Below are 19,142 nucleotides of genomic sequence, written 5' to 3'. Positions count from 1 at the left end.
TTGAATGACAAGTGCCAAATACCAAAGCCTGTACAGGAGAAACCAAGAATAGATGGCTTTGAAGTAACTTGTTTGAGATCTGAAACTCATTCCTCATTCCTGATCCTAATCTGTCGATGTTAGTCAACATCTAGTTAATTGTACAGTCCAATACAGAAGCTACTACTATATGTGCTGATAGAAATTTAATTTTTTAAAATTTAGAAACAATTAAAAACTCAGTTCCTCAGTGCTCAACAGCCACATGTGGCTAGTGGCCATCATATGGAACAGTTCAGACCTAGAACATTTCCAACATCACAGAAAGTTCTATTGGACAGTGTTGTACCTTACATGTCTTATCTCTGCTTGAATTAAGAGCTGTTTGCTCTAATATAATCTTTACATGCCAAAGTGTAAATAATCCTTTTGATTTTTAAGCGGTAAAGATAAAACCATGTACCACAAAGGACATTCAACACTCCCAAGTAGAAAGGCACTGAGAACCCTTGGGCCCCTCGGTTGAAACAGAGAAACTAAAACACAACTAAGAGAAATTAAAGTTGAACAAGGTATAGTGAAACAGTCCATTTTTCTCACTTAATTGTTCTTCTATAAAAAGGGTTGATCTCATCCCAGAAGATTAGGGATATGTGAAGCTCAATGGACTATTAAGAAGAAGCAGGCGGGGCACGGTGGCTCAAGCCTATAATCCCAGCACTTTGGGAGGAGGCTGAGACAGGCGGATCACGAGGTCAGGAGATCGAGACCATCCTGGCTAACACGGTGAAACCCTGTCTCTACTAAAAAACACAAAACATTAGCCGGGCGTGGTGGTGTGCGCCTGTACTCCCAGCTACTCGGGAGGCTGAGGCAGGAGAATGGCGTGAACCCGAGAGGCGAAGCTTGCAGTGAACTGAGATCCAGCCACTGCACTCCAGCCTGGGCAACAGAGCGAGACTCCGTCTCAAAAAAAAAAAAAAAGAAGCAGCAATTATTCTTCAGAAAAAAAATTTGTGACTGACAAAAGTAAAATCAAGTGAAGTGGAAATCTAGGTGGGTGAGGAGAGGAAAAAGGGAGAGCAGGAACATGTTTTGCAGTAAGAAAATGGCAATTAAAATTCATAATTTTTAATTTTTTATTTATTTTTTTTTGAGATGGAATCTCACTATGTCACCCAGGCTGGAGTACAGTGGCGCAATCTCAGCTCACTGCAACCTCCGTCTCCCACGTTCAAGTGATTCTCCTGTTTCAGCCTCCCGAGTAGCTGGGATTACAGGCATGCACTACCACACCCGGCTAATTTTTGTATTTTTAGTAGAGAGGGGGTTTCACCATGTTGGCCAGGCTGGTCTCGAACTCCTGACCTCAGGTGATCCACCCGTCTTGGCCTCCCAAAGTGCTGGGATTACCGGCATGAGCCACCATGCCCGGCCTAGAATTAGTGATTTTTTAAAAAGAGCTTTTGGTCTGTAGACATAACTACAACTGCTTAAAAATATTTATTACCCAGCTAATGAAAATGATCAATGCTAAATTTTATTCATAACACATATCTCCACTGGGGGAAAAAATTACCCAGGTACAAGGAGAGCTTCCACTGAAGGCTGTCACAATATTTCACTACCCACTGTCACCCCTGACTGGTGATCAAGAAAACTAAACAAATACAATTAATAGAGTAGAAAAGAGCAAAACCTGCTAAGAGGTGATGCTATCCCCATGAGCAATACACTTTCCCTCTGGTAAGCGTAGTGCTGAAAATGTGCTAGGTATTGAAGGAAGAGAACATACAGGAACCCCATGGGGGGCTGTTTTTAAGAATAAGCATAGCAGGAGAATTCGGTCTTGCCCAGTTTACGATTCAGATGGTTACTTCAAGTTAACAGCACATTTTAAGGTGTTGTTCTGAAACAGAGACATAGAGCACTGCTTAATAAAGGGCTGCAGGTGCCTGGTGAGACTCCAGTTGCAAAGACATTTCCTGTCCTCCCTCCCTCCTTCCAGAAAGGATTAAGACTGCTTATATAAAATACAGTAGAAATAAATACAGAAAGTAGGAGAGAAAGAGAAAAACAAGGGTAGGGATAAAAAATGGAGCTGAAAAGGAAGTTAATCCCATACATCTACCATAGCAACCAGAGTACCACACTGGTTGAGTTGCTAAACCAAGAGTCAACTCTGAAGGTATCAGTGTCCAATGGTGAAGACAGACCAACTGCTTAGGAAGGAGACAGGCTGGTCGGGGAAGGGGCTCATCCTGCAGGCCCTGAAGCAGGTGCTGGGTAATCAGTCCACTAAAGCCATCTGTAACTAATGGTATCTCTTTCACATCAAATCTAGAAAGATGGAGGTAGAACCAGCCCATATACACTGGAACTTTCCTGTTTAACAGTGTGGGTCCCAGAGTTAGGGCATCTGTCCTACCAGTCAATCAGTACCTGTTGGTCAGAATCAGCAAGTGGCTTCTGTGGACAAGGCACTAGGAAGACATGACACCAGCTAGGGGAGATGACCAGATCCAACCTCACGGAGTCCATAGAATCCCAACTCAGCAGACCCTACCCAGCAGCAGGGATTCCTTACTCCGACCCCAACACCAAACCCAGGAGTTCCTAAGCTGGCTAATACAGCTCTCTCCTCCCACAGTTATGGTTCCATGTCTTTCAATACTATGCTTTCTGTCTTAATCTGTTTTCAGTGGCTATAACAGAATACCACAGACTGGGTAACTTATAACAAACAGAAATTTACTTGGCTTACAATTCTGGATGCTGGTGGTGTCAGCATCTGCTTGGCATCTGGTGAGGGCCTTCTTCCTGCATCAAAACATGGCAGAAGGGCAAGCAAGCCCACGACACAGAGAAGGCAAATGGGGGCCAAACCGAACCCACTTTCAACAATAATCCATTCATGAGGGCAGAGCCCCATAGCCTACTCACTTCTTAAAGGTCCCATCTCTTAATGCCATTACAATGGCAATTTTGACATGAGTTTTGGAATGGACATTCAAACCTTAGCACTTTTCCTCGATAACAGCTTAATAATTCCCATAAAGCCAAGTCCATCCCCTTTCCACAGTCTATCAGGTCCCCAAGACAATGATCTGTGTGAGGACCCACTAGTCACAGCCTCGGTGCACTCCCTTCACCCAGGCTGGGAAAAGCAAAATCAGGTTATCCCTTCGAACGCCTGGGGGTCCAGGCCTGCTTGGCCTCATATGGGGGAGCCCATTTCATCAAAGTGTGTTTCCATTTCCTCTACATCCATGCAGAAGAGATCCAAGCTGGACTCACTACCACAGCACACATACTGTGCTTCACACCATACTTGACAGCATAGTCATCACACTGAATACTTAGTCACCGTGAGACTCAATGTAGACCACAAAACTCCCTGCGCGATGGAAATGTTCTAGGTCAATGCAGTCCAATACAGTAGCCACCAGCCACAGCTGGCTATTGAGCACGTGAAACGCAAACAGTCCAAATGGAGACACACTAGAAGTGTAAAATACACACGGAATTTCAAAGACTTGATGCAAAGAATGCCAGATATCTCATTAGTAATGTTTAATATTAATTATATGCTGAGGCTAGGTGAGATGGCTCATGCCTGTAATCCCAGCATGAGACCTGTCTCTATTAAAAAAAAAAAAAATTCAAAAATGATCCAGGCATGGTGGCACTCACCTGTGGTCCTGGCTACTTGGGAGCTGAGGTGGGAGGATCGCTTGAGCCTGAGAGGTTGGGGCTGCAGTGAGCTGTGATGGCAGCACTGCACTCCAACCTGGGCAACAGAGCGAAACCCTGCCTCTACAAAGCAAAAAAAAGGACTATACACAGAGAAAAAAAAAAAAGGACTACACACAGAGCTGATGAACTTTGGAGGTTTAGTACTGACAGCAAGGGCGGCAAGCTCGGGGTAGCCCAGAGCAGAGGGCGGTGGGGAAAATGATGAAATCTAATGTGCTGTCTGGTTCTTTGAGCAGAGAGAGAAGGAATGCTCATCCTTAGAGAGGATTGTGAAGGACCTAGTTTCACACAGGTGAAGCCAGGGTTGTTTGTTTGTTTTGCCAAATTTTACCTACTTTGAGGAAGCAAAGTGTGGTTGAGGTAGAGAACTTGGTATATAAGAGGATGAAGGGGCTGGGCGCGGTGGCTCAAACCTGTAATCCCAGCACTTTGGGAGGCCAAGGCAGGTGGATCACTTGAGGTCAGGAGTTCGAGACCAGCCTGGCCAACATGGGGAAACCCTGTCTCTACCAAAAATACAAAAATTAGCTAGGCATGGTGTCACGTGCCTATAATCCCACCTACTTGGGAGGCTAAGGCATAAGAACCGTTTGAACCAGGGAGGTAGAGGTTGCAGTGAGCCGAGATCATGCCACTGCACTCCAGCCTGGGGGATACAGAGAGACTCTGTTTCCCGCCCCCCCCAAATTAATTAATTAATTACATGCTGAAAGACAATATTTTGGAATATACTAGGCTAAATAAACTGTATTATATTAATTTCGCCTGTTTTTCTTTTTTTTAATGTGTCCACTAGAAAAATTAAGATTACATATGTGGCTAGCATCCTATTTGTATTAGCCACCACTGACTTCTATTATTTGCTCTTTTTCTTTTTAAAATTTTTTTCCTAGACACCAGGCCCAGTGGATAGTCTTTTTCTTTAAATTGACTTATTTTTGCTTAGTTTCTGTATTTTTTTGACTTTTTACTCATTCCGAAAATATTCAGAAACTATAGTGTGATGTACTAGTTGTAGTTTTAAAATAAACTGAAGAATCAACAGAACTATTAACCTAAAGTTAAAAAGATAAGTTTGTCCACATGTAATCTAAAACCCTCTTATGTACTATATCCTTTGGGAAATGCTGGTCCAGAGCAGAGCTATTCAAAGTGTGTCCTGTGGACAGGTGCCAGTCTCTCCTTTTTAGGTTTTTGTTTTTTTTTTCAGGAAACCCTGAGCAGCCTAACCCTGATGGGCTGTGGGGAGGGAGCACAATCTCTTTATTATTCATTATCAGTCTGCAATAAAGAATAAAGGCATACATTGAGAGCATGCTTCTTTTTTTTTTTTTTTTTTTTTTTTTTGAGACAGAGTCTCACTCTGTCACCCAGGCTGGAGTACTGTGGCACCATCTCAGCTCACTGCAACCTCTGCCTCCCTGGTTCAAGCGATTCTCGTGCCTCCACTTCCCAAGTAGCTGGGACTACAGGCACGCGCCACCACACCCGGCTAATTTTTGTATTTTTAGTAGAGACAGGGTTTCGCCATATTGCCCAGGCTGGTCTTGAACTCCTGACCTCAAGTCATCTGCCTGCCTTAGCCTCCCAAAGTGCTGGGATTACAGGTGTGAGCCACCGCACCTCGCTGAGAGCATGCATTTAGAAACATTTACAGCAACTGCACAGACTATTCTGTTACTTAATGAGCTCTTTAAATCTAATATTTAACCTAACCTGCTATTTAAAAATTGGGACTTGTATTTTCCATGTCTTTCATATAATTTTCTTTACTGTGTTTTACCAAGGTATTGGTCAAAAACAGATTGGAAATTTACCAAAAAAAAAAAAAAAAACAAAACAAAACAACAACAAAAACAAACAAACAAACAAACAAAAAAACTGCTCCTTTACCAGAGTTAGTTTGAGACACACTAGCCTAGAGTATCAGAGAATCTTCCAGGGTCCTTCTAGAGCAATGACCGGAGTTACAGCAAGAGCCTCAAGCATACCCAACACAGTGTCCTAAGGCAGGAAGCCAATTAAGGATATCTTCAGATCCTTAACAATAATGGTGGGCACAGGGAGGATGGGGGGTTCATTCCTCGTAAACTAGGAAATTCCATTAAATGGAACTTCTCTTCCTCTAAGCATTTTAATAATATTTTTGCTGTAAATTCTAAGAAATGAGATCCCCATCGCCTTTGGGGAGAAAAACAACTGTGTACTAAGTAAAAGACATACAAGATCTTTGTAATATGTGGCTAGACAGTACTGAGCTAGATCCTCAGAGGGGTATAGCAGATGTGGGAGACACAGCTCACGTGCAAAAGGAGTTTATTATCCATCCGTGGAGGCACAGTGGCACAGGAAGTTAAAAATTCTCAGCTCTGGGCCAGTCATGGTGGCTCACGCCTGTAATCCCAGCACTTTAGGAGGCCAAGGCAGGTGGACCACAAGGCCAGGAGTTCGAGACCAGCCTGGCCAACATGGTAAAACCCCATCTTTACTAAAAACACAAAAATTAGCCAGGCATGGTGGTACACACCTGTAGTCCCAGCTACTCAAGAGGCTGAGGCAGAAGAATCGCTTGAACCCGGGAGGCGGAGGTTGCAGTGAGCCAAGATCATGCCACTGTACTCCAGCCTGGGCAACAGAGCGAGACTCCATCTCAAAAAAAAAAAAAAAAAAAAAAAAATTTCCTCAGCTCTGAAGTCAAACACACTTGGGTGTGAGGCCTGGTTTGCCACTTACTGTGTGCCCTTGGGCAAATATCTTAACCTTTCTTCTTTTTTTAATCTCTCACCTCTGGCTGAATACATAACCTTTCTTAATTAAAACATATAATCAATCCTCTGTATTCAATGGTTCCATATCCAAGGATTCAACCAACCACAGACTAAAAATATTCAGATTAAGGCTGGGCGTGGTGGCTCATGCCTGTAATCCCAGCACTTTGGGAGGTGGATCACCTGAGGTCAGGAGTTTGAGACCAGCCTGGCCAACATGGTGAAACCCCGTCTCTACTAAAATTACAAAAATTAGCCGGTTGTGGTGGCAGGCGCCTGTAATTTTAGCTACTCGGGAGGCAAAGGCAGGAGAATCACTTGAACCCAGAAGGCAGCGGGTTGCGGTGAGCCGAGATTGTGCCACTGCACTCCAGCCTGGGCAACAGAGTGAGACTCCATCTTAAAAAGAAAAAAGAAAGAAAGAAATATTCAGATAAAATAAAATGGATGGTTGCACCTGTACTGAACATGTACAGGCTTTTTTTTTTTTTTTTGGTCATTATTCCCAAAACAACACAGTATAGCAACTATTTACATAGCATTTACATTTATTAGGTATTATCAGTAACCCAGAGATGATTTAAAGTGTAAGGGAGGGAGGGGCGCGGTGGTTCACGCCTGTAATCCCAGCACTTTGGGAGGCCAAGGTGGGCAGATCACTTGAGGTCAGGAGTTCAAGACCAGCCTGGCCAACATGGTGAAACCCGATCTCTACTAAAAATACAAAAAAATTAGCCAAGTGTGGTAGTGTGTGCCTGTAGTCCCAGCTACTTGGGAGGCTGAAGCAGGAGAATCGCTTGAACCCAGGAAGCAAGAGGTTGCAGAGAGCACAGATCGTGCCACTGCACTCCAGCCTGGGTGACAAGAGCGAGACTCTGTCTCAAAAAAACCAAAACCAAACAAACTTGGCTTCATACATAGCGGTGTATGCCTATAGTCCCAGCTCCTTGGAGGGGCTGAGGTGGGAGGGTTGCTTGAACCTGGGAGGTCAAGGCTGCAGTGAGCTGAGATCGCTACCGCACTCCAGCCTGGTGACAAAGTGAGACTCCCACCAAAAAAAAAAGTAAAAGGGAGGATGTGCATAGGTTACATGCAAATACTATACCATTTTATATCAGGGACTTGTGTATCCTTGATTTTTGGTGTCCTGGAAAGGTGCTGGAACCAATCCCCAACGGATACCAAGGAACGACTGTACTTACCTATTACAGAAGATATTCTCCAAAAGGGCCACTAACAATTTCTCCTTTCCCAGTAGGTGCATGCTGTCCTCACATCAAGAGGTGGAGTCTATTTCCTCTCCCCTTGAATCTAGGCTGGCCTTGGGACTAGCTTTGACCACTGAACACAGCAAAAATGACATTCTGGGACTTCTAAATGCAGGCCTTAAGAGAACTGGCAACTTCTGCTTCCTCATTCAAAGCACAGCAGCCACACTGTTAGAAAGTCCAGGACAGACTCCCTGTGATTAGGTACCTGGACAATGAGAGACCATCTTGGACATTTCAAGTCCAACTGAGCTCCCAGCAGACCAGTAGACTGTACCAGCATGAGTCACTCCAGGTGACCCCAAATGGAGCAGCAGAACTTCTCCAGTGAGCCAAGGTAACCCCCAGAACTATGAGAAATAAGTTTTTGAGTAGTCTGTTACACAATAATAGATAACTGAAACGTCTCTGAAATGACAAAAAGAATATAAAGTGATTGTGAGGATGAAAGTAAAATAATGTATAAGTGCTTATACTGATTCTTGGCACACAAGTGCTCAACAATTAGCGGCCATTACTGTCTGGGAAGCTAAAATGAACATGTGCAGTATATTATAACTGCAGACTGCTATGTATGTTACATTCAGGTTCTGAGTGCTTTGCAGGCCCTGCGGAGTGGGAATGCACAGGAGGTGAAAAGGCAAGGCTTCAGGGTAAAAGCGCGTCTTGGACCTGAAGGACAGAGTATGCAGAATACTCGTTTCTAAACCTCTAATGCATGAAGACCCACCCACAGACTTCTAGGCAATTGCAACGCGTGTCTGCACCAAAGGCTGAAGACTGTCCCGGCAGAAGTCTCGAGGTCTCTATATAGACAGATCAGTGGTTGTGAGGCTGGGGGAATGAAGAATGTTAATGTGTGGGATGGTGAACATGTTCTAAAATTGATTGTGGCGATGGCTGCACAACTCTGTGAATATACTAAAAACCATTGATTTGTGCATTTTATATGGGTAGAATATATGGCATATGAATTTTATAGAGATGATAAAGCTGTTTATTTTTATTTTTGAGTCAGGCTCTCACTTTGTCACCCAGGCTGGAGTGAAGTGGCATAATCTCAGCTCACTGCAGCCTCGACCTCATGGGCTCAAGCAATCTTCCCACCTCAGCCCCAAAGCAGTTGAGACTATAGGTATGTGCCACCACGCCCAGCTAATTTTTTGTATTTTTTTATGGAGACAGTGTTTTGCCAAGTTGTCCAGGCTGCTCTTGAACTCCTGAGTGCAAGCTATCTGTGGGCCTCGGCCTCCTGAAGTGCTAGGATTACAGGTGTGAACCACTGCGACCAGCCATAAAGCTGTTATTACAGAAACACAGAGGGTGGGAGGGATGAAGAGGGTGAGATGACAAAGGAGCAAGGAACATTCCAAAGGGTTGCCTGGGGGCTGCAAGGCACCAACCTATTTGGCACTGAGAGGAAAAGCAAGTCTTTTTAGGTGGTGAACGAACCCAGCACAGTTCAGAAGCTAGGAGCCCTGGGGACAGACCCTGTCATTCCAAGGATCGCAGGCATTTGGCATGATTGCTGTTCCCTCAAATGCTTTGCATGCATGTGGCTCACTCATACCTGTTTTCCTTTCGCTTAAATGACAACCCAAACTCTGCTAATCACGAGGCTTTTAAAAACAGAAAAAGTTCCTAGGCAAGAAGAAAACAAATGCTTCCCAACAGAAAAGCAGATCAGGGCTTGCATTCAGACTGACCTCAGAGGCAGATGAGGCGGGATCCCAAGGCCTAGTCAGTCCCAGAGCCTCAGATGCCAAGACAGTAAACTCCACATTTAAATGTGGCCAACTCAGATGTGAGATGGACAGTGGATACTCCCTCCCTAAGGGCGGCTGCCCTCTACCACCCCCTCATCCTTCTGGTAAAATTCCTTTCAAAAGAGGCCGGAGGGCAGGGCCATGGGAAGTTTTCAAATCCTGGAACTGCTGCCAGAGCCAACTTAGCACATGAACAGCCCCCTAACACCAGGCAGTATCATTGTATCACCAGCCAATATATCTCATTAAATCCTCTCAACAAGACCCACCAGGATATTTACCAACAACCCCCAGAAATCTCCATCTCTCCCCTGCCCAAATCAACCTTGTGAATCCTTCTGTTTTGTAAGTCAATCAATGTAATTACTACAAGAAGACAAAGTGTTCTTTCAAAACACTAGCCACTGCAGAAGATGGGGCACCTGAAAGAGAGGAAAACATCCTTTCACGTTGGAGAAGAAGCAGGGTTAGACATGACAGACTCTGAGCAGCTATGTCACCATGGCTAGGATATCAGAAGGGAAATCACAAAGACTTTCAGCAGTTTGCCCTGAAGGTCCTGCTAAGTCCAAGTCCTATGCTGCTATCAGTAAATAAAGCCAGGAGCCATAAACCAAATACAACTTTGTAGGAAGTCTGTGGTCCTTCCCACTACCAAAGAGACTCTAGAGACACAAACTCAACTTGTTCTCTTGTTCTTCCTTATCTGAAAAGCTTTTGGGTTTTTCGTTTTGTTTTGCTTTGTTTTTAGATGGGAGTCTTACTCTGTCTCCTGGGCTGGAGTGCAGTGGCGCAATCTTGGCTCACTGCAACCTCCGCCTCCCGGGTTCAAGCAAGTCCCTGCCTCGGCCTCCCGAGTAGCTGGGTTTACAGGCGCCTGCCACCACACCTGGCTAATTTTTGTATTTTTAGTAGAGACGGGGTTTCACCATCTTGGCCAGCCTGGTCTTGAACTCCCGACCTCGTGATCCACCTGCCTCAGCCTCCCAAAGTGCTGGAATTACAGGTGTGAGCCACCGCGCCCGGTGATCTGAACAATTTTAGGATTAAAGCATTCAAAAATGGTTTTAAACACAACTTTGAAAAAGGATGAAGAACTCCGATTTCTTGGGGACCCAACGCCTTTGCTACTCGGGCCCACCCTACTTTTCTTTTTTATTTTACAATTTTTAATTTTTGTGGCTACATAGTAGGTAGCAGGTGCATATATTTCCGGGGTACAAGAGATGTTTTGGTATAGGCATGCAATGTGAAATAATCACATCATGCAAAATGGATTAGCCATCCCCCTCAAGCATTTATCCTTTGTGTTACAAACAATCCAATCATACTATTAGTTATTTTTAAATGTACAATTGAGTTATTATTGACTATAATTACCCTGTTGTGCTATCAAATACTAGGTCTTATTAATTCATTCTATTTTTTTATACCCATTAACCATCCCTACCTCCCTCCCACCCCCTACTACCCTTCCCAGCCTCCAATAACCATCTACTCTCTGTCTCTGGGCCCCACCCTATTTTGTTTTTCTTTCGAGACAGAGTCCCGCTCTGTCACCCAGGCTGGAGTACAGTGGCACGATGTCAGCTCACTGTACCCTCCGCTTCCTGGGTTCAAGCGATACCATGCCTCAGCCTCCCAAGTAGCTAGGATTATAAGCGTGTGCCACTGGGCCCAGCTAATGTTTGTATTTTTAGTAGAGATAGGGTTTCACCATGTTGGCCAGACTGGTCTCAAACTCCTGACCTCAAGTGATCCACCTGCCTTGGCCTCCCAAAGTGCTGGGATCCTGGGCACGGTGGCGCAGAAGTTGCAGTGAGCCGAGACTGCGCCACTGCACTCCAGCCTGGACAACAGAGTGAGACTTCATTTAAAAAGAAAGAAAGAAAAGAAAGGATTTGAAAGAAAGAAAAAGAAAAATCAAAGTGCTGTGATTATAGGCATGAGCCATCGTGTCCGGCCCCTCACCCTACTGTGAACCCCTGAGGGAGGTTATCCTGAACTTCCAGTTTGTACCTCTACATTCTCATGCTCCAGGGCAGGGGATGAAGATATGCAGATGGAAGGACATGAAGAAATGCCATCTTATGGCAAAGCAATTCCCTCCTTCCTAGGGAACAAGGGGCAAAGGAGTTTAATTCAGTAAATAATGTACACTACTCAGGTGACTGGGACATGATAAACTGAGATTTCACCACTATACAATTCATCCATGTAACCCAAAACCACTTGTACCCCAAAAGCTATTAAAATAAAAAATAAAAAAATTTAAATAACAGTATGTATCTGTAGAATGCACTGGAAAACTCAATGGGCCTCAGGAAACATGCTTTACAGTTCCATTATCTCAAACTTCTCCACCAACACATTTCTTTAATACAACTCATCAGTGATTTATGAGCACTCAACCCAGCGTATCTGCTCCCAGCATGATGCGATTGGGAAACAATGGTCAGAGACCTACTGTACACAAAAACCCTAAGGAGGGGTAGGATGACGATACAGTCACCTCCTGCACCAGGCAGCACGGAGAGAGGTACCCATAACCTGGACCCAGGCCTTGCTCTCAAGCTAATGATCCAATAGAGGAAATGCACCAGCTTGAGCACTTGTGTGTCAGGCCTGCTTTACAGACATTAATTCCTTCATCCTCAAGACAGTACTCTGTCTCCCAGCATTGTTCTTCAGCAACTCCCGCCCCCTTATTTGTATGTGTGTGTGTGTGTGAAACAAGAGTCTCACTCTTTTGCCCAGGCTGGTGTGCATTGGCCATCATGGCTCATTGCAGCCTCAACCTCCAGGGCTCAAGTGATCCTCCCACCTCAGTCTCCTGAGTAGCTGGGATTACAGGCATGTGTACATGTGTACAGGCTACTCATGTAAACACCCAACTGTTTTGTTTTTTTTTTGTTTTTTGTTTTTCCTAGAGATAGGGTCTCATTTTGTTGCCCCGGCTGGTCTTGAACTCCTAGGCTCAATTGATCCTTCTGCCTCAGCCTCCCAAAATGCTGGGATTACAGGTGAGCCACTGCATCCAGCAAGTGTGATATACTTTACAACTGCTTCTAAAGCCCATTTTAAATGGGAGAAAACTGAAGCTCACAGATGTCAAATAACTTCCCCAAAATTACACAGTAAGAAGAGAGTGCTGACATTCATACCCAGGCAGTCTGGACCTCAATCTACTCAGCTTTAGTAACAGCAATGGCCAGCAGAGTCCGGCATACAGTAGATACCCAATGAGCATCTGCCTAGAGGAGCATGAAGGTTAATATAATACAGGCAGAGGAAGAGTGCTTGGCTGGAGGTACTGCAGGCACAGACAGGAGGAATTTCATTAATTCTGACTGAGAGAACCTAGAGGAAGTGAATTCCTGAAGGAAAAATGGGAGAAGGGAGTATTTCAGTCTGAGGGGGACACAGGATCTGTGTGACAGTAATGCTGTCTGACGTTATGGCAGAGATCTGGTGATTCTATCTGCTGGTTAAAGGTTTTTAAGCAGACTGAAACAAGCACTTGCTCATTTGTTATACTATGTGTATCAGACAAGCACTAAAATGAACAGATTTGGTAATTTCTATTCAGAGGTAATTAAAAGGAAAGAAAGAAGGCATCACTGGGGGGTAATGGGAACATGCACAGGATTTCAATATCGGAAGAATCTGTTGCTAGACGAAACCACCAGCGGTATTTTCCTGCTGTCTTTTACAACAGCTCCCAGGAAAACCACTTGCCAACTCATATCCCCCAACTGTGCAACACAAAATTGTTGAACAGCCTAAACATCTCAGGTCCTTCTGTCTTGCAGCCTTCACAGCGCCCAGCCCAAGCTTAGGAAAAATGGCTGACTCTCTAGAAAAGCAGGTTAAGTCTCATTAGGAATGGGTCCCAAATGCTAAGGGCCTGGGTAACCAAGAATGATCAGTATCCAGGACAGATTATTATAAGACCTCAAAATCATAATTTTTCTAAGGAGACTTTATTTAAGTACCCGGCCTTGCTAACTCCCCCAAAGAACAAATCGTGGTATCACCTGGCACCTAAATTGAACATTCCAATTTTACCATACCAACCTTAATGCACATAGGTGTTTATTTCACATTTTAAACCTTCACACAACATGTTTTTCTACATTTCCAATTTCAAACGAAGGAAGATAGTCTTAAGCTAATCTTAATATCAGAAGAGTGCATTAAATGATTCTACAGTAGTTTCCAAACAGAACTTATTAAGAATCTCCCCCGCAAAAATACCTCCTCCCCTTCCCCTAATTTTGTTTCCATTAAAAAAAAAAAAATCTCCCCTTTATTCGAATAAAATCCAAGATACAATGAAGGCCCAATCGTACCGCCCCTCCCCACCTCTCATGAGTACAACAAAACATTGAAATAAACTATTATTTAAGCTCTCAACCAAATAAAAATGCAAACTGAAACAACCTCTCCTTTTCAATGTTTTATTATACAAGGTCGCCTCTGCCAGGGAGGGTCGTTCTGGTGGGTAGTTTCCAGGTTCTTCCCTAGCAGATGCAGCTTGAGTGTTTCAAGCAAAAAGGATAAAAACAAAAGCACACATTTCAAAGGTAGTTATAACGTTATCCTGTGACAGTTAATGAATTCTGCCTTTAAAAAAGCATAATGAAAAACACGAACTGGAAATGATTTAAGCTATCTCCTCCTTCTATGAATGATGCAACTGAAGGCCCAATCAGAAAATACCCCTCGCCCCCACAACCCCGTGAAAAAGCATATTTTAAGAACATTTCTTTTGATTTCTTTCCTTTTCTTGGCCCATCATATATAAAATACTCCCATCTTCACTATGTGATAATTCATCGAATCAAAGTTTTGTGCGGTTTTTTTAATGCATGTTAGACTGCAGTAAAAAATGTTTTTCAAATAGCCTGCATCATTAACTAAAAATAAAGAAAAAAGATGTTGTCAGGAAAAACAGCATGAAATCGGTTTCCATGCTGCTTACACCCCCGCACTACCTGCAACCACTTTACAGAACGTTAGCATCAGACTCGCTTATCTAAAATCCTGTCAAATGTCCTCACAGTCTCCCCCACTGCCTCGCTGGCTTCTGGGCAGCCAGGGACCAGCCCTCCATGGCTTCCAACATCTGCAGCCTGGAGGACTGAGAACCTTGTTTGCCCCGCTGCCTTGAGAGGGGGCCGCGGCCGGGTCACCTGAGCAGCATACCCGAGACCACAGGGAGCGCATCCGGGCGGGAGGAGCACCCGGTCCTGGGCAGACGCCTGGCCGCCCAGGCTAATCTGCTTCTGCCAACGGGTGACACGCCGATTTTGCCCCCTGGGAACGCCAAGAGGCGCGAAGCTGGGCCACCTTCCCCGCAGGCTGCAGCGGCGCTCGCGCGCGTTTCCCAGAACGCAGGGCGCGCGCGGAGGCCGGGGCAACCCCAGAAGCCCGCTCGGTTTACCCTAACGACCCCCATGCCGACTGCTCCTCGAGGACGAGGACTGGACCCCCAGCCCCCTCTCAGGCACCTCCATCCCAAATACACCTGCCGCCCACCCTAACCCACCCACCATGTGTACCCACTCACCCAGGTCGCCCCAAGAACCCCGCCACTCGCACAGAGAGGGGTGCGGCCCTTGGATGCACGTCCAGACGATCCCGGGCCGGTGAAAGAGCATTTATCTCAGCTCTGCGCCATGCCCCTTCCCCCCACGCTCGAGGACCGTTGCCCTGGGCCGTCGGGCCCGCCCCCCCACCCCCCCCCCACAGGAACCCGAAGCCCTCGGGCGCCCGCCACACTCTGGGGAGGATACCTTGAGGCCTGTAGTTGGGTTGAGAGGTCCGCACCGCTCCCGGTTCTGCGATCTTCCCTGGGAGAGAGGTTCCCCGCGCAGTCCCCTCAGGCCGGGATCCCGTCCCGAAGCCGCCACTGCGCTCCATCGGGATGCGCCGGCCGCACAGGCGCACTGCCAACCCCGCCGCGCCGCACCGAACCCGCGCGCGTCCGCATGCGCACGCGTCCTCACGCAGAGCGCGCGCAGGGCGGGCACGTGCGATAAGCGCACCGGTTCCCACGCAGAGCGCACGCAGGGCGTGCACGTGCGATAGGCGCACCGGTTCCACGCACGGCGCACGCAGGGCGTGCACGTGCGAAAGGCGCACCGGTTCTCACGCACGGCGCACGCAGGGCGTGCTTGTGCGATATGCTCACCGGTTCTCACACGTCGAGCGCGCATAGCGTGTGCATGGAATGTGCACAACAGTCCTCACACAGCGCGTACGGGCGTGCACGCGTCCTTACACACTGCTGTACACAGTGCACACACAGAAGGCGTGCGTACGCACACAATTCTTCATACGATGCTTACATGCAACATGCACACACAACGTGCACACTCAGCATAAATGCACCTTCTCACACAGTGCAGATACACTCAAAGCATGTATAGATGTGGGGTGCAGTTTCTCACCGTGCACACATCCTAACACAATGTGTGAACACAGAGCACACAACGCGCACATACATGCTCAGTACGCACACGTTTACACACACTGGGTGTCTGCATGCAAACTCAGCAATGCAGCCTTGGAAACAATTTCTGGCTAGGCCCACAGGTGGGTGCCAGTTGGGCTAGTGCCACCCGTGCAGACGCCGGAGGACCCGCCCTCCAAGCACAGTTAGGTTCCAGTTTTCGAGGCGCACGGGTAATCAGTGTTTAGTGACGCCCCACCCTCAGCGTGCGGTCACCCAGAGAGGGACAGCAGCAGGTTATTGGAGTCGACCTTCAACGAAAAGGCAGCTGCACGCGCCGTAGGCCGACCTAGGCCTTTCAACCACACCCCACTCCGCAGCCAATTTGTTTCCTCTTCTGAGGCGAAAATAATGCTGACTGAAACCTCCATGAGGCCGGGCGTGGTGGCTCACGCCTGTAATCCCAACACTTTGGGAGGCTGATGCGGGCGGATTGAGCTAAAGAGTTCGAGACCCCTGTCTCTACAAAAAAAATTTAAAAATTAGCTGGGCATGGCGACGCTTCTGTGGTCCCAGCTACTCGGGAGGCTGAGGCGGGAGGATCGCTTGAGCCTGGGAGGTTGAGGCTGCAGTGAGCCATGATCACGCCACTGCACTCCAGCCTGGGCAACAGAGACCTTGTCTCAAAAGCAAAACAAAACAAAAAACCTCTGTGGGGAGGCTCTCTCCGAGAAGACACACAAGAAACTGCTAAACGTGTTGCCTCCCAAGTAGGCACTTTTACCACTGCCATGCACATTTACTATCTTTTCAAAAACATTGAAAAAGACATCTTGGCAGGGCCAGCTCAAGCCTCCTGTTTACCCAGGCCTGCCAAGTGATAACCCGTTCCCATGGAGCCCCAGGCTGCACGTTTTTCTTGTTGGAAGGTGACGAGCCTGAACGTTTTATTACCACCCCTGGGGGGAGATACACACGATTAAAAATGAAGCTGAATAATGGGTACAGGTTTTCTTTTTTGGATGAAAATGTTCTAGGATTATGGTGAGTGCATAACTAAGTATACTAAAAACTATTGAATCGTACATTTTAAGCGGGTGAATTTTATGGTCTCTTAATTATACCTAATTTTTTTTTTAATGTGAAGCTGAAACTCTCAGGAATGGGCACCTTTACTCTTGGCCAAAGCTGGGTAACAGTCCCTTTGTGGCACAAAAAAAAATTAGTGATGAACGTGTTCCTGACACGCCCAAACGTGTGCCGGGAGTAGGGTTTGAGTGTGGTGAGAAAGCCAGCAAAGTTTAAACATAAATGAGTAGGAGAGTGAGCAGGTTGGGGCTGGTACCCTGAGCTGTCATGAAAACTGAACACAGAGATTAAGCCAAATAAGAGCGTGGGAACTGTCACTTTCTCCTTCTTTATCTTAGGGACCTTTGGTGAGTTTAATTCATCCAACTCTTGAGCTCATGGACACGTGTGTGTAGCATCCCTCTCTACTTTTATTCTATTTTTGGGGTCTTTTTACTTTCCATTCCTCTCCCTAATTATAAACACCTCCTCTGATATCTTTGCAGCTGCAATTTTGAAATACTGTTGTGAAGATATGCATGTATTTTAAATGTATATAAATGATATTGCATAAAAGCTATCATTCTATTTGTTTTTCCTCGCTTGGCACTGTTCTCAAGATCTGCACAAAACGATTAGCCATTCTATCTGGTTTACCCTTCTGTAAATTGCCTGTTGAATCCTTACCCACCTTTCCACTGGGCTACTCTGGTTGATTTCGTTTCTTGTATTCTAGATAATTTCCAGTTTAAATGTTGCAAATATTTTATCCTAGCCAACTAAGCTTTTTAAGATTGGTACAATTTTCCTTAATTTTTATGACAAAATCCTATTAACATGTTTACTCCATTTATAATATTGCCCTATTTTTTAATCAATTGTTTTGAGAGTAAGTTACAAGTACTTCCATGTGTGTTTCTTAAGATTATGTTCTATCACACATACTAGAGTTAATTACCAATTTAAGTAAGTTTAACATGGATACAATAATTTTCTCTCCATTGGCTGTTCCTCCAAAGTAGGGGTAGTTTTCCTCTTGCAATAAGCACTCTGTGGGGAGGCACTTTAAGGTTATGCAGGTACTTACTCTTCGTCAAAAATTCTCTCTAGATTTAGCATCCATTGATGGTTCTTGCTTGATCCGATCTCATGATGGTTACGAAGTGATAAAATCCATAAATTTTTCACCTTATGGTTTGCATTTTAAGAAGTCTTAATACAAACTTCCCTAGTCCCAAGATGCTCCCCATTGCTCTCAGGCTTATAGTAAAAAAAAAAAAAAAAAAAAAAAAAAAAAGGTAAAAAATGCTTTACTCTCAAGCAATTTTTCTGTACTAGTGTGAGGTAAAGATCCAAATCCACTTTTCTCTCCGAAGTGTAGTTTGGTCAGCACTACCTGCTTACCTATCCTTTCCCCAGTAATTTTTGAAGCCACTTAAAAAAAAATCAAGTATCTAATTCCCATAGTAGGTGAGCTAGATTCTGAGCTATCTATTCTGATCCTTCTGTTACTCCATCTATTACTTACTACTATGGCTTAGGGTGCAACTTATCTGTTGAATTCCCTCTTGGCAGTGTTTTTAGAATTCTTTGAAATTCAGTATTTCCAAATGAATATACTTTAGGATGTTTTTGCAATCTCCCACCAAGGCCTGCCGTAATACTACATGTAATTATATTGAAGTCAGAGGTTAATTTGGAGAAAATTGACATTTTCATAACATTATGACAGACTGTCCAATAATGTAATTTATATTTAAGCTTTGAAAGAAAATGACTTTCGAGTTTCCCACGCTTTTCCCACTACACTAACTTCCTACAAAAATCTTTAGTATGGCCGGGCGTGGTGACTCACCCCTGTAGTTCCAGCACTTTGAGAGGCCAAGGAGGGGAGATCACCTGTGGTCGGGAGTTGAGACCAGCCTGACCAACATGGGGAAACCCCGTCTCTACTAAAAATACAGTTAGCTGGGAATGCTAGCGCATGCCTGTAATCATAGCTACTCGGGAGGCTGAGGCAGGAGAATCACTTGAACCCGGGAGGCGGAGATTGCAGAGAGCTGAGATCACGCCATTGCAC

The 19,142-nt window shown here is 45.4% G+C and overlaps 1 protein-coding gene across 16 annotated transcripts in view; it reads right to left on the bottom strand.

Annotated features, from left to right (window-relative positions):
• The window catches only part of MAP7D2 (MAP7 domain containing 2), a 116,873-nt gene extending 101,300 nt beyond the window's left edge, over nt 1-15,573 (bottom strand). For 8 of the 16 annotated variants that reach the window (XM_009197312.4, XM_009197313.4, XM_009197316.4 and 5 more), the window contains exon 1: nt 15,336-15,573. In XM_009197312.4, coding sequence (XP_009195576.2) covers nt 15,336-15,462 — 127 coding nt within the window. In that variant the 5' untranslated portion in view covers nt 15,463-15,573. Of the gene's footprint in view, nt 1-15,109; nt 15,216-15,335 lie in introns of those variants that run through there. The other 8 variants (XM_017954209.3, XM_009197318.4, XM_017954208.3 and 5 more) reach the window with 7 other exon arrangements.
• Nucleotides 15,574-19,142: the final 3,569 nt, after the last annotated feature.

This window comes from Papio anubis, chromosome X, assembly GCF_008728515.1.
Source record: "Papio anubis isolate 15944 chromosome X, Panubis1.0, whole genome shotgun sequence".
Lineage (NCBI taxonomy): Eukaryota > Metazoa > Chordata > Mammalia > Primates > Cercopithecidae > Papio > Papio anubis.
This window is presented reverse-complemented; position numbering and strand designations above follow the sequence as displayed.